General features: G+C 44.1%; 1 protein-coding gene across 3 annotated transcripts in view; it reads left to right on the plus strand.

The window, feature by feature from the left end:
* Positions 1–15,403, plus strand: part of smyd2a (SET and MYND domain containing 2a) — a 61,474-nt gene that overhangs the window by 28,433 nt on the left and 17,638 nt on the right. For all 3 annotated transcript variants that reach the window (XM_068045029.1, XM_068045030.1, XM_068045031.1), the window contains exons 6-8: positions 6,068–6,135; positions 12,039–12,141; positions 12,790–12,900. In XM_068045029.1, coding sequence (XP_067901130.1) covers positions 6,068–6,135; positions 12,039–12,141; positions 12,790–12,900 — 282 coding nt within the window. The remainder of the gene's footprint in view (positions 1–6,067; positions 6,136–12,038; positions 12,142–12,789; positions 12,901–15,403) is intronic.

Below are 15,403 nucleotides of genomic sequence, written 5' to 3' on the forward strand. Positions count from 1 at the left end.
GCTGCGGCTGCCCCAAGCTTTATTGCCTCCCTCAGCACATAGTCCTGGACCTTGGAATGTGCCAGTCTGCAACATTCGGTGGTGGACAACTCTTTGCGCTGGAAGACCAGCAAGTTTCGGGCAGACCAAAGGGCGTCTTTCACCGAATTGATAGTCCTCCAGCAGCAGTTGATGTTTGTCTCGGTGTGCGTCCCTGGGAACAGCCCGTAGAGCACAGACTCCTGTGTTACAGAGCTGCTTGGGATGAACCTCGACAAAAACCACTGCATCTCTTTCCACACCTGCTTCGCAAAGACACATTCCAGGAGGAGGTGGGCAACCATCTCTTCCCAACCACAGCCACTGCGGGGGCACTGTGCGGAGGGGGCGAGACTTCGGGTGTGCATGAAGGATCTGATGGGGAGGGCCCTTCTCACCACCAGCCAATCTACATCTTGGTGCTTGTTTGAAAGTTCTGGTGATGAGGCATTCCGCCAAATGACTTTGACGGTCTGCTCGGGGAACCATCCGACAGCATCCACCGTCTCCTTTTCCCGTAGGGCCTTGAGGACATTCCGTGCAGACCACTGCCTGATGGACCGGTGGTCAAAGGTGTTTTCCCGCAAAAACTGCTCCACGAAGGATGGGTGGTACGGCGCGGCCCAACTGCATGGAGCGTTCCGCGGCAATGTGACCAAGCCCATCCTTCGCAACACCGGGGACAGATAGAACCTCGGCACGTAGTGACACTTGGAGTTTGCGTACTGGAGGTCCACACACAGCTTGATGCAGCCGCACACGAAGGTGGTCATCAGGATGAGGGCCACGTTGGGTACATTTTTCCCGCCCTTGTCCAGAGATTTGAACATCGTGTCCCTCCGGACCCGGTCCATTTTAGATCCCCAGATGAAGTGGAAAATGGCTCGGGTGACTGCCACAGCGCAGGAGTGGGGTATGGGCCAGACCTGCGCCACGTAGAGCAACAACGTGAGCGCCTCACACCTGATGACCAGGTTCTTACCCACAATGGAGAGAGATCGCTGCCCCCACATGCCCAACTTTTGTCGTACCTTGGCTACTCGCTCCTCCCATGTTTTGGTGCACGCCCCAGCCCTTCCGAACCATATCCCCAGCACCTTCAGGTAATCTGACCTGACGGTGAAGGGGACAAAGGATCGGTCAGCCCAGTTCCCAAAGAACATGGCCTCACTCTTGCTGTGGTTAACTTTGGCTCCCGAGGCCAGTTCGAACAGGTCTCAGATGCTCATCAGTCTGCGCACGGACAGCGGATCAGAGCAGAAGACGGCGACATCATCCATGTACAGGGAGGTTTTCACCTGAGTGCCTCCGCTGCCTGGGATTGTCACCCCTCTTATGCTCGCATCCTTCTTAATAGACTCAGCAAATGGTTTAATACAGCAAACAAACAAGACTGGGGAGAGAGGACAGCCCTGTCTGACTCCAGATTTGATCAGGAAACTTTCCAATTCCCACCCGTTGATTGAGACTGCGCTACTGATGTTTGTGTAGAGCAGTTGGATCCAATTGCAGATTCCCTCTCCAAACCCAAAGGCAAAAGATTTATACAATATGAAGAAAAACCAAAGTGAACTAACAAACAGTTCCCCCACTACTCTCAACCCACCGCACTCTTAGCTCTTTAACATCATACTGAGCGGACACACCGATAATCAACATCGGTACTAGAGAAAGACCAATTTAACCCAAATATGTTTTTAAATAAAAACTGATAACATCCCACAGAAAGAGAAATAACTATTGACCTTTTGCACATCATTCTAGTTACGTAGATGAGTGGGCGGGGCCTATCTGAGTGCAGCTGTTGCAGATTGTGGGCAATTTCTCTGTAGATACCCAGCAGAGACCCACTCCAGGCGCTGCTCCACAAACCACTGACCACCTCCAGGTGCTTACCCATTGTCTCCCGAGACAAGGAGGCCAAAGAAGAAGACGACCCAGCAAGTCAAGGGTTGGATCCAGGGAAGTCAAGAATACCTGCTGTTGCCTTGGCTTATGACCCCGCAGTAGCATCCCCACGCAGCAGCAGGGCGCAGATACAATGAGGTGCATGCCTCCACCAGATCCATATCGAACAGGTTATTGAATTGCTGAGACAGCACTTATGCAGCCTTGACAGTTCTGGGAGCATACTTCGGTATAACCGAGCCAAAGTTTCCAAGATCAGCATTATCTATAACTTTGCAATTTAAAAGGCATTCTTTAAAAAAGCATCCTTTGAAGAGCAGGGGGAGGGTGCTGCTGAGGTGCTGGAAAAACCAGATGCATCAGCACAAGCATCTTTGACTTGCAGCTGCCAATTTAGCCGACCAATATACAGGGCACTTTATCCCTTGGCCCTTTTGGACCCTCTCCATTATCAGCCCTCCATGTATGTTTCATAATGCACATCAAGTGCACACAGCCACCCATCAGCCAGGCAGACCACACTTTGCCATGTACTTTCTTACCCCAGTCCCTCAAATGAAACTTGGTGACGTGTTCAAGTAAAGTGCCAAAATGTTTTATTTTTCAATGTGAGGAGTTGCTGAATATAATGCCTGTTGCCATGGTGCTTCCCCTTCCTATTGGTTGGTGTGTCTCCTGTTCGATTATCTAAACTGGTACTTTCTTCATGCAACCCCCATTACTGGAGCCTTTGAGGTGGCTGGAAGCTGAGGATCTGTCTGGGATTGAGATGGCTCTTGACCTTTATAAGCGTGACTAATCTGGCAGAATGTGCCGGCGCAGCCTGGTTCTGCCTATTTTCTGATGTGAGTGAAGTCATTGCAAGGGACAGAGGACTGATGTGGATGTATTGTCATTGGGGGAGACACTGTCATCACCCATTACCAGGGCTAGCCTGCCCCTGCTCCTGGTCTCCATACATGTGAATCTGTGGGTGAGCAGACCCAATGCTTTGAGTGGCTCTCTGACTTCTGACAAAATGATCTGCCAAAAAAGTACCTGTGAAGGAAGTATAATCCATTCATTTGCCTTTGGCAAGGACTAGGAGAAAGTTTTCAGAAGATTTTTTTCTATGGAAGTAAATTAGTTGTTTGAGTTGCAATAAAAGTGGATTGTACATGGTCCATGGAAGGAATGAGCTTCATGTGCTTTCATTTCATGAGTCTATATTCAGCCCTGAAACTTGGCAATGCTATCAAATCTCTTTTTAAAAAAAAGAAAATTCTCAGTAAGAATCAGTTTGGACTGAGAGCTGCATGAGTTTATATATCCTTCACAGTAACTATTGATTTAATCATTTGATTTGTCTTTGGGGATTGCCAATAAGGCTACTGAGAGTCCAAATTTTATTTAAGGAATACTACATAATGTGTATCATTTTGACTCTTAATGGGACATGTTTCTATCCTAGTTATTTTCTAAGCTGCACGGCCTCAGCTAACCAGACCGCTAGCTTACTGTGCCTTTGTATTGCTCTAGGGATTAATTCAAATTAGTGACAGCAAGCCAGAAGGTTTCTCAAAACAATTAGTGATATTTGTGTCCTTGGCTGGTGGATACTCAACCACTTCTGTAGTACTCTTGAGTGGCAGGAACAGTGGCTGCCATCTTAAATCTGGGGTGGCTATATTCCTACCTGTTTCCCTCCGTAGTTGGAGGTCCCAGAACAGCCTAAAATGCACTTGTGCTGAATAGAGAATGCTAGCTGCTTCATGTCCTGTCTTGCTTACTGAGAAAGGAAATGCAGCTGTTAGTTTTCCATTTAGAATGAGTGATCCAGATCCTTGCGTAGTAAAATGATGAAAACAATCATTAACCAATAAAACTTTTTCTTGTCGTTATTTTAAAAAAAATCATCTTTTTGCTTTCTTTTAATTGGGACTGCTATGAGAATATTATAAAGGAGCATCATGCACTTGTAGCCCTTTGTTTTGATGTTGGAGCTGAAAGGACACAGAATATTGTTAGAATCCAAGCTTGCTCCAGATACTTGTGACCAGTACAAAAGTCTGCTTCCATAGCAAGTTCTCACTCTCTATGAACTGAAATGTGACCTTAAGCTTTCCTGGATAACAAGCTGCAAAGTGAACAGTGAACTCTATTTAACCTAAGTTATGCACTGGAAATAGCATTGGATAACTCCACACAATTCTGATGTCTCCTTATGGCAAGTACTCAGGCTATAAGACTATGGCTGAAAAGCGCAGAACAAGTTTAATCAAAAGCAGTGTTAAAATAAACAGCAAAATTTTAGCTAGGTTGTAATACATCATGCAATCGTGCAACTTTGTGTCCTTTTCAAAACAAAAGTCCATAAACTTAGCAGTTCTCGGCATTACTTAGATAATCTGAACACAGCTTTTACATGAGGAATGAACTTTGCCATGTCCTTCATTAGCCTTTGGTAACATAGCAGTACGGCAGGAAAGGCACTGAAAAACGAGAGCTACTATTGTAAATTATATTCTGTTTCCCATTTGATGTTCAGGTGATCTGAAGAAAGATGGACGTATTATGCAGCATACTATTGCAAATTGTCCTTAAGATCAGCCGGGACATGTAAAACAGGAAGCTGAATGAGAGCATCTGGAAATGTTTAACTACCTTATCTTGATAGTAGTGATAAACCAATTACGGGCACTGTACAGCTTCTTCTTTGAGTGCATCAAGGTTGGCAACTTACTATGTTGCTTGTGTTACGCGATTGCTTCTATTTTTGTAAAACGTGTTAAGGCCTTGTATTTGAATTATGGACACTGATTCATCTGGAATGTTGAAGAGATTGCTGAAATTTTTTTTTATTAAAGAAGTCACCAGAAGGTTCCTGGATTTGGCTAGTAAACAAATCTTACTGTAAGGCACCTGTCTGCGGATGTTCACCCAGCAGGGGTTGTTTTGACTTGAGATGTTTATAAAGAAGTGACAGGCCAAGATTTATAGATGTCAGGAAGCTTGACTTCTGGAAGGTTTTAGTTTCCATTTGAACTGTTATAGCAGAAGAACCTGCCTGCCAGAAGAACAACAGCTCAGTTCTCTCTCTCGGGGGGGGGGGGGGGGGGAAATCCTACATCCAGTGTGTCAGATTTCTCTTTCCACCTATATTTGAAGAAACCCTGAATGTTTGAAGAAACATTGCACATCGAATGTGTGGGAACTGAAACCTTGTTGCTGCCTTCCTATTTGGAGCCTCTGTAGCTGCATCTCTTGGAAAGCTGACCCAAACTGATCTTCAACATCACATGGAAATAACTCTTCTAGGAATATCCCATTGATAGCCATCAATACACATTTGGGATGCCAAACCAAAACAAAGGACATCTTTCCATACCTTCCCTTCAGCCTAAATGGGTATTTTTTCCCTTCAGTTTTCTTTGTAACAGTTATAAACAAAAATCCCTTTTATTTTCCCGGTTAACCAGTGTGTATGTGCAAGTGTGTATGTGTGGGGCTAGGATAAATAAGGAGCTTTAATATTTCAATTTGTGCGTATGTTTATTTCATTATTAGTTAAGACTTGGTTTATAATAAACTGATAATTTTGTTGTTTATTTAAGAAACCTGGTTGGTGTGCTTTTATTCTGGGGAAAAAGAGTATAGAGTTGACCGTATCGGTAATGGGAAAATTTAAATATATGTTGTGACCTGTGTAGAAGTGGGACTAGAATAAACAGTGCACTTCTCCCACCTGAGTTGTAACTTGCCGGCAGGTAGAAATACCCAGAGCACTCAATGCCATGGCACGTTGTGCTGAAACATTGACATTCTTCCTGATTATTCTCAGTGCAATTACTCTTAACGCTAAAAGATTAACCTGTATCAGGACCCTTGCTGCAGTGGTTTCATCTTTGTCCTATGAGACCTGTTGGAGATCCCAGAATTTAGGGTCATATGCTTTTGTAGGTCCCCAAATCACCTGCATTTCTGTATACTTGTGTATGACCTGATGTAACCTTTTATTTCTCTCCCCAGCCTTTACAAACCAGGCTTGAAGCATCATTTATCTAAAGCTGAGCACAACACTGATCATCCTCTGTCTGTAGAGAATAATTGAGGAAGCAATCGTTCTTGTGAAATGTTTAGATTTTCTTTTCTTTCTCTTAAGGTCAACTGTAATGGATTCACAATTGAAGATGAAGAACTTTCTCACTTGGGTTCTGCTATCTTTCCAAGGTAAGGACTGTAATGCAAAGTACTCTCTGTTTTATGTTGTCATTTAGTAAGATTTTTCTATTTTAATAAGTAAGCCAGACTTTTCAGATGTTTGCGATAAGTAGTCACGGAATTCCTGAAGGACCAGTTCCTGCTAACGCCCATCGAAGTGTTGGACTTGATATTATTCTCCACTCTCGCAGTCTGTATAGCACAATACAGCATAGAACATTTCATAACTAAAAGCAGGTTTGATCAAACATCATGCGGATGCTGTAAATCTGAAATCGAAACAAAGTGCTGGAAATACTGAGCAGTTCTGGTAGCATCTGTGGAGAGAGAAACAGTTAACGTTTTCAGGTCTATGACCTTTTCATCATTTTATTTTTGATCAGACGCCATTATTGTGCAGATGGCCAAATGATCTGTGATCACCTTTCACCACCACAATGTCTTGCAATTGAGGAAGCAAACATTGTTCAGTCTCTCGAGCAACTGATAGGGGAGAGGAATGGTAATGCAGTATACCGCACACATTAACATCAGATTTATCTTTAAATAGACACCAGGATTAGCGGGCTGATTTACATTAAAAGATTGGTTCCATATGCACCCCCTGCCCCTTTCAAGTTCTTATTTTGCTTTTTAGGTTTGTTCTCCCCTGTCATGCAACATTATCCAGCCAAAAGACAGACAAGGACCTAGTATTAAGGCAGTCTATCTAGTTGCTAAGGAGTACATCCGAGTAACCAGTGCTTACTAGTAGTCACTGGAAGATCATTGCCACAGAGCAATATCCAAGTAGGTGTTTCCACCTGGAGAGGAAGAGGCATAGGGGGAGGAAATACGAAGAATAAACTGGAATTTTGTGGGTTTGATGTGATTTAGTTTTGTGAACTGGAAATACGAAAGTCACGAGTTGGGAATCAAAGAACAAAGAACAGTACAGCACAGGAACAGGCCATTCGGCCCTCCAAGCCTGCGCCGATCTTGATGCCTGCCTAAACTAAAACCTTCTGCACTGCCGGGGTCCGTATCCCTCTATTCCCATCCTATTCATGCATTTGTCAAGATGCCTCTTAAACGTCGCTATCGTACCTGCTTCCACCACCTCCCCTGGCAGCAAGTTCCAGGCACTCACCACCCTCTGTGTAAAGAACTTGCCTCGCACATCCCCTCTAAACTTTGCCCCTCTCACCTTAAACCTATGCCCCCTAGTAACTGACTCTTCCACCCTGGGAAAAAGCTTCTGACTATCCACTCTGTCCATGTCGCTCATAACTTTGTAAACCTCTATCATGTCACCCCTCTACCTCCGTCGTTCCAGTGAAAACAATCTGAGTTTATCCAACCTCTCCTCATAGCTAATGCCCCCCAGATCAGGCAACATCCTGGTAAACCTCTTCTGTATACTCTCCAAAGCCTCCACGTCCTTCTGGTAGTGTGGCAACCAGAATTGCACGCAATATTCTAAGTGTGGCCTAACTAAAGTTCTGTACAGCTGCAGCATGACTTAACAATTTTTATACTCTATGCCCCGACCGATGAAGGCAAGCATGTCGTATGCCTTCTTGACTACCTTATCCACCTGCGTTGCCACTTTCAGTGACCTGTAGGCCTGTACGCCCAGATCTCTCTGCCTGTCGATACTCCGAAGGGTTCTGCCATTTACTGTATACTTCCTACCTGCATTAGACCTTCCAAAATGCATTACCTCACATTTGTCCGGATTAAATTCCATCTGCCATTTCTCCGCCCAAGTCTCCAACCGACCTATATCCTGCTGTATCCTCTGACAATCCTCATCACTATCCGCAACTCCACCAACCTTGTGTCGTCCGCAAACTTACTAATCAGACCAGCTACATTTTCCTCCAAATCGTTTATATATACTACAAACAGCAAAGGTCCCAGCACCGATCCCTGCGGAACACCACTAGTCACACCCCTCCATTCAGAAAAGCACCCTCCACTGCTACCCTCTGTCTTCTATGACTGAGCCAGTTCTGTATCCATCTTGCCAGCTCACCTCTGATCCCGTGTGACTTCACATTTTGTACCAGTCTGCCATGAGGGACCTTGTCAAAGACTTTACTGAAGTCCATATAGATAACATCCACTGCCCTTCCTTCATCAATCATCTTTGTCACTTCCTCAAAAAGCTCAATCAAATTAGTGAGACATGACCTCCCCTTCACAAAACCATGCTGCCTCTTGCTAATAAGTTCGTTTGTTTCCAAATGGGAGTAAATCCTGTCTAATAATTTCCCTACCACTGACGTAATGCTCACCGGCCTATAATTTCCTGGATTATCCTTGCCACCCTTCTTAAACAAAGGAACAACATTGGCTATTCTCCAGTCCTCTGGGACCTCACCTGTAGCCAATGAGGATACAAAGATTTCTGTCAAGGCCCCAGCAATTTCTTCCCTTGCCTCCCTCAGTATTCTGGGGTAGATCCCATCAGGCCCTGGGGACTTATCTACCTTAATGCTTTGCAAGACGTCCAACACCTCCTCCTTTTTGATAACGACATGACCCAGACTATCTACACTCCCTTCCCTAGGCTCATCATCCACCAAGTCCTTGTCTTTGGTGAATACTGATGCAAAGTATTCATTTAGTACCTCGCCCATTTCCTCTGGCTCCACACATAGATTCCCTTCTCTGTCCTTGAGTGGGCCAACCCTTTCCCTAGTTACCCTCTTGCTCTTTATATACGTATAAAAAGCCTTGGGATTTTCCTTAATCCTGTTTGCCAATTACTTTTCATGACCCCTTTTAGCCTTCCTGACTCCTTGCTTAAGTTCCTTCCTACTGTCTTTATATTCCTCAAGGGATTCGTCTGTTCCTAGCCTTCCAGCCCTTACGAATGCTTCCTTTTTCTTTTTGACTAGGCTCACAATATCCCTCGTTATCCAAGGTTCCCAAAACTTGCCAAACTTAGCCTTCTTCCTCACAGGAACGTGCTGGTCCTGGATTCTAATCAACTGATGTTTGAAAGACTCCCACATGTCAGATGTTGATTTACCCTCAAACAGCCGCCCCCAATCTAAATTCTTCAGTTCCTGCCTAATATTATAATTAGCCTTTCCCCAATTTAGCACCTTCACCCGAGGACTACTCTTATCCTTATCCGCAAGTACCTTTAAAATTTATGGAATTATGGTCACTGTTCCCAAAATGCTCCCCTACTGAAACTTCAACCACCTGGCCGGGCTCATTCCCCAATACCAGGTCCAGTACGGCCCCATCCCTAGTTGGACTATCTACATATTGTTTCAAGAAGCCCCCCTAGATGCTCCTTACAAATTCTGCCCGATCCAAGCCCCTAGCACTGTGAGTCCCAGTCAATATAGGGGAAGTTAAAATCACCCACCACCACAACCCTGTTACCTTTACATCTTTCCAAAATGTGTCTACATATCTGCTCCTCTACCTCCCGCTGGCTGTTGGGAGGCCTGAAGAAAACCCCCAACATCGTGACTGCACCCTTCCTATTCCTGAGCTCCACCCATATTGCCTTGCTGCCCGACCCCTCCGAGGTGTCCTCCCGCAGTACAACTGTGATATTCTCCTTAACCAGTAATGCAACTCCCCCACCCCTTTTACATCCCCCTCTATCCTGCCTGAAGCTTCTAAACCCTGGAACATTTAGCTGCCAATTCTGTCCTTCCCTCAACCAAGTCTCTGTAATAGCAACAACATCATAGTTCCAAGTACTAATCCAAACTCTAAGCTCATCTGCCTTGCCTGTTATACGTCTCGCATTGAAACAAATGCACTTCAGACCACCAGTCCCGCACTGCTCCGCATCATCTCCCTGCCTGCTCTTCCTCTTAGTCTTACTGGCCTTACTTACTAGTTCCCCCTCATTTACTTCACTTGCTGTCCTACTGCTCTGGTACCCACCCCCCTGCCACACTAGTTTAAACCCTGCCGAGTGACACTAGCATACCTCGCAGCCAGGATATTTGTGCCCCTCCAGTTTAGATGCAACCCGTCCTTCTTGTACAGGTCCCATCTGTCCCTGAAGAGATCCCAATGGTCCAGATATCTGAAACCCTCCCTTCTACACCAGCTGTTCAGCCATGTGTTTAGCTGCACTGTCTTCGTATTTCTAGCCTCACTGGCACGTGGCACAGGGAGTAATCGCGAGATTACAACCCTAGAGGTCCTGTCTTTTAACTTTCTACCTAACTCCCTAAACTTCCCCTGCAAGACCTCGTCACTCTTCCTGCCTATGTCATTGGTACCGATGTGTACCACAACCTCTGACTGTTCACCCTCCCCCTTCAGAATGCCCCCTGTCCGTTCAGAGACATGCTTGACCCTGGCACCAGGGAGGCAACATACCATCCTGGAGTCTTTCACATCCACAGAAGCGCCTATCTGTGCCCCTGACTATAGAGTCCCCTATAACTATTGCTCTTCTGCGCTTTGTCCCTCCCTGCTGAACAACATTGCCAGCCGTTAGCTCAAAGCTAATTAATGATGCATTCCTGCCCTTTTTTTTTCAAATGAGGTTTTCCACTTTAAATTGTGCAGGTTGAAAAAAGAATAATTGATAGACTAGACAGTATAATATTTTTGCACCTCCATCAACCTTAAAAACCGGGATCTCAAATTATCATGAATTAACAGATGTTTTTTGTTATGAAACTTTAAAATCGACTCATGAAAGGGCATTAGTGCACTCGGTCTGTGTTGTGGGAGCTGAACTCCCACTCTATTCTGTTCTGAGCTGTGTTGAATGTAGATGGTGGCATCTCTAACCAAGGGGTAATGAAAAGTTTGAAAGGAAGATAAAGGCTTATCCATCCTTGATGCCCATAGTTGCTATTTTTGAGGGGGTTTTTTTGAAAATTAAACGGTGAGCTGTTGATGGTGTCTTGGGGTACCTGCCTTGGAGGAGTTAGTGAGCCTGACAATGTCAGAGCACTGTAATTACACACGCAGCTGGACTGACCTAATTGCTGAAGCTCCCTGCATTAACACCTGCTGAGTATTTATTTAGCTCCATTATTCTGTCGGATTTAGTAACTCCTCCGAGGTTGTTACTGCAGTGATGTGGGCTGCACTCGGTGTTTACAAAATGATCAACATCTTTACATATTTTTGTTCTACTTCCTTTAACTGTTTGTAACTTTTTTTTTGCATTTGTTGCTGATAGACACTTTCCCAAAGAAGTGTTCTGCTAGGGCTGGGAGGGTAGTTTAGGATGATAGAGCCTTTCAGTACAGGGAGGATTTCAAATACCATGCTTTACCACAAGTTAACTATATCATCACACAAGCAAATGCCAAGGCTGTTCAGTGATTCAGGAGTATTTTGTTCTGTTAATGCTTGCCAAGAATTATTTGACTGGTGTATAATGGCAATAAAAGACTTGCTTGATAAATTATAGGATACTTTTTTTCTGGATCCTAGTTGAATCAACTTCTAACTTTCATTGTTTGTCAATTGGAATGTTTCAATGGGCCATCTGTCATACCAGAACTTTTTCCTCTTTGGGAGACAGAGACCTTGTTAATGTCCCTCAAAGCAGGCTCACACATCCTGTTAATCTAAGAACTGAGTGACTCCCACAAGCTACCTTGACTACACTTCTTCAAACCAACTGAGTGGCATTATACTCGTTATGCCAGTGGTTTTCACATTCTTCCACCCCCCCCCCCCCCCCCCACCCCCACTTTACCTAATGAGGGAGGGGAGCATGCAAATACACAAGTTGCAGCCTTTTCTCACAGCATGCATTTGCAATTTAATTTTATTTCCTGTTTTTATTCAGTTCATATCTCATCGTTGTATATTTCCAACTGGTATAGAATGTTTGTCTGTTTAAGTTGTGCTTACATTGAACTGCTGACTTTAAAACGTTGAAAATGCTGATGTGCTTTGTTTTTGTTGTTCCTCATCCACAGCGTTGCCTTGATGAATCACAGCTGCTGCCCAAATGTGATTGTAACCTACAAGGGGACAACTGCAGAGGTCAGAGCTGTGAAGGAGATAAACCCTGGAGAAGAGGTTAGGAAGAAGGATGATAGAGCTTGATTTTTTTAAATGAAAATTGTAATAATTCTGTGTAAATATTTTGAATATTCTGAAAAAAAGTGTTGAGTATACGCAAACAAGCATGGCAAGGAACTTTGTAGTCTTGTGTCCCCGCCTTTTATTTCATTTGCTTAGAAATGGCCAGCTTGCTGAAAATAAAATGTAACTGTTGGAAAGTAGAAAGAAGAAAACAATTATATGCAGACGGTAATACAAAGTGACTAGTACCAACTCACATGGTCGATTGTAGTACGTTATTTGGGAAGGATTTGGTGTTATGAATTGTAAGAAATATATTATTGCAGTTTGGTTCCTACCTATAGTCAGTCCTTCATGTCCTTGTACAGTTTCATGGGTATTGTATATGATGTTGACATCCAGTAGGAGAAACCCACCAGTCAAGTGGAAAGAGAATGCTTTCAAAGGAAGCTGCATATTCTCAAGATTTTGAGCTACAGTGATGATATTTTCATAATACTTTTAATAATATAAGGTTTCTTGGTGTTTCACTTTTCGGTACAACTTGTCTGCAAGCTTATGAAATTTATATATTATTTGGTTCTCATGCTAGTTTTGAAGTGAAAAACACACGTGTGCATTTTTTGGTCCACTTTATTCCAGATTTTCACTAGTTATATTGATCTGCTGTATCCAACTGAAGACAGACAGGATCGATTGAGGGATTCCTATTTCTTTACATGTGACTGCAGAGAATGCGCAACAAAAGCAAAGGTAACATTTCACTCTAGCTCTTTTACTACCTCCTCCCCGCTCTTCCCCTACCTGCTCACCCTTGCTCACTCGTGGGCTCTCGCTGTCTGTGTGTCTCTCTCTTTTTCTGAGAGCAGGGGCTAGCACCTTCTGTGTTCTGAAGACCTAATGCCATTGTAATACTATTAATTAAATCTTGCCTGACTATACTGCAGGGCTCCCTCTGACCTTTCCAGACACTGGAAACAGGACATGTGAATTCTAATGATCTGATCCACCGTGATCCTAGCAGCACTCAGATCCAATTGAACCTTTTTGCGTCCCCTGCCATTCGATTCCACAAAGATAACATCAGCCTAGGCTGAAATGGGTCCTACTGGTCTCCTATTGTGTGGTTGAACAGTGCAAGTTTGCCTGAGAAGAAATAAATCACAGCTACTTCCTAGGTAGATATGAATTAGGAGCAGAAGTAGGCCATTCGGCCCCTCGAGCTGCTGCGCCATTCAATAAGATCATGGCTGATCTATTTGTGTCTCAAATTCCACACTCCCATGTAGCCCCAATAACCTTTGATTCCTTTGCCTAACAAAAATCTATCTACCTCCATCACTACTTGAGGCAGAGAGTTCCAAAGTATCTCAACCCTCAGAGAAAAAAGTTTCTCTTCATCTCTGTCCTAAAAGGGCGACCCCTCATTTTAAAACAGTGCCCCCTAGTTCTGGCCTCACCCACAAGAGGAAACATCCTTTTCACATCCACCTTATCAAGACCGTTCAGGATCTTATAAACTTCAATCAAGTCTCCTCTCACTCTTCTAAACTCCAGTGAAAACAAGCCCAGTCTGTCCAACCTTTCCTCGTAAGACAACCTGCTCATTCCAGGTATCAATCTAGTAAACCCCCTCTGAACCGCCTCCAACGCATTTCCATCCTTCCGTAAATTAGGAGACCAAAACTGCACACAGTATTTGAGATGTGGTCTCCCCAATGCCCTGTATAACTGAAGCATAACATCCTTACTTTTATTTTCAATTCCTCTTGTAATAAAGGATAGCGTTCCCTTAGCCACTCAATGACATTCTCAATTTGCTTTGCTGGGTCCATGTGAATTGAATGAACTCAAGGTGTACCTGAAAAAGGCACCTGTGACCTGTCTAATGCAAGACAGATGAGAAAGGGCTTGCATTTTTATTGTGCTTTTCATGACTTCAGGATGTGCTGTAGCATTTCACAACCGATGAGGCATTTTGAAGTGTAGTTTCTGTTGTAATTGAATATAGGGATTGAATTGCTGGCTGATGTGACTAATGTAATCATAAGTCAACTGCAAGCAGCCGGATGCATAAAAACTAAGTGCTGTGGTCAGCTTCATAGCTGCAGACATGACTCTGTCCCTGCTGTCAGATTCCAACTAGTGTGTCTCTATTACGGTGTCAGAGGAAAAACACCGTACTCTCAGACACTACCTATAGGAAAATTCAGATAGGACCTCTGTGATCTGTAGATGTGGATACCTCTGGGGTGGGCATTGCCTGAGTGCATGATGCCACACTCTCTCCTAGATTGCATCTGTTTCTCCTCAAGTACAGAGACATTGGAATGCCCAGAGGGAAATCCGTTATTTTAGAATGCAGCCCTCCTGTTTTAACTTATCAGAATGTTTCATAAAGTAACTTTTTAAATGCTCAAAAATGCGTCATCAAAGTAGTGGAAGTGACTCCCAGCCAAAACAGTGTTGCAGCATCCCTTCCTATATATTCTTAATGGTGGGGATCTGTACAAGCTCAGCATCACCACCTTTTACAATGGTGGGGATTTTCAGAATATCAAGCCAGTGAAAATGCAGAATTCTCTTTTTGCAGAGGGGCAGACCACTCGGCTACATGCCTCCTCCCTCCAGCTGCATTCACATACATTGAGACCCACTTCTGGTGGATCATGGTCAGTTCGATGACATGGGAAATCAGTGACAGCCATTTTTAGGGGATGGTGTTTTGGTTGAGGGCTTCTGCCACATTTTACTTGCTGGCCAGGTGAGAGTGTGGGTATGTCGGTGGGGGCGGGGGGGGAGCAGGTTGGTAGCGATGGCCTGGAGTTGGGAAAAATTCCCAACTTTAATGATCCCAACCCCAGTGATGTTACAAAAGGAAACTACTGCAGATGCTGGAAATCTGAAATAAAAACAGAACTCCTGGAAATATTCAGGTCTGGCAGCATCTGTGGAGAGAGAAACTGAATTAATGTTTCATATCTATGACCTTTCATCAGAACTGTGAAAAGTTAGAAATGTAAGGGTTTTGAGTAAGTGAAAGGGGGGGGGGGGGTGAGGGTGGGAAGAAGAACAAAAGGGAAGGACTGTAATGCAGTGTAGGGCAAGAGAGATTAAACGACAAAAGGGATCATGGTGCAAGGCCAAAGTTTAGTTTAGTTTAGAGTTACAGCACTGAAACAGGCCCTTCGGCCCACCAAGTCTGTGTCCACCATCAACCACCCATTTATACTAATTCTACACTAATCCCATATTC

Source organism: Heterodontus francisci, chromosome 13 (assembly GCF_036365525.1).
Source record: "Heterodontus francisci isolate sHetFra1 chromosome 13, sHetFra1.hap1, whole genome shotgun sequence".
Classification (NCBI taxonomy): Eukaryota; Metazoa; Chordata; class Chondrichthyes; order Heterodontiformes; family Heterodontidae; genus Heterodontus; species Heterodontus francisci.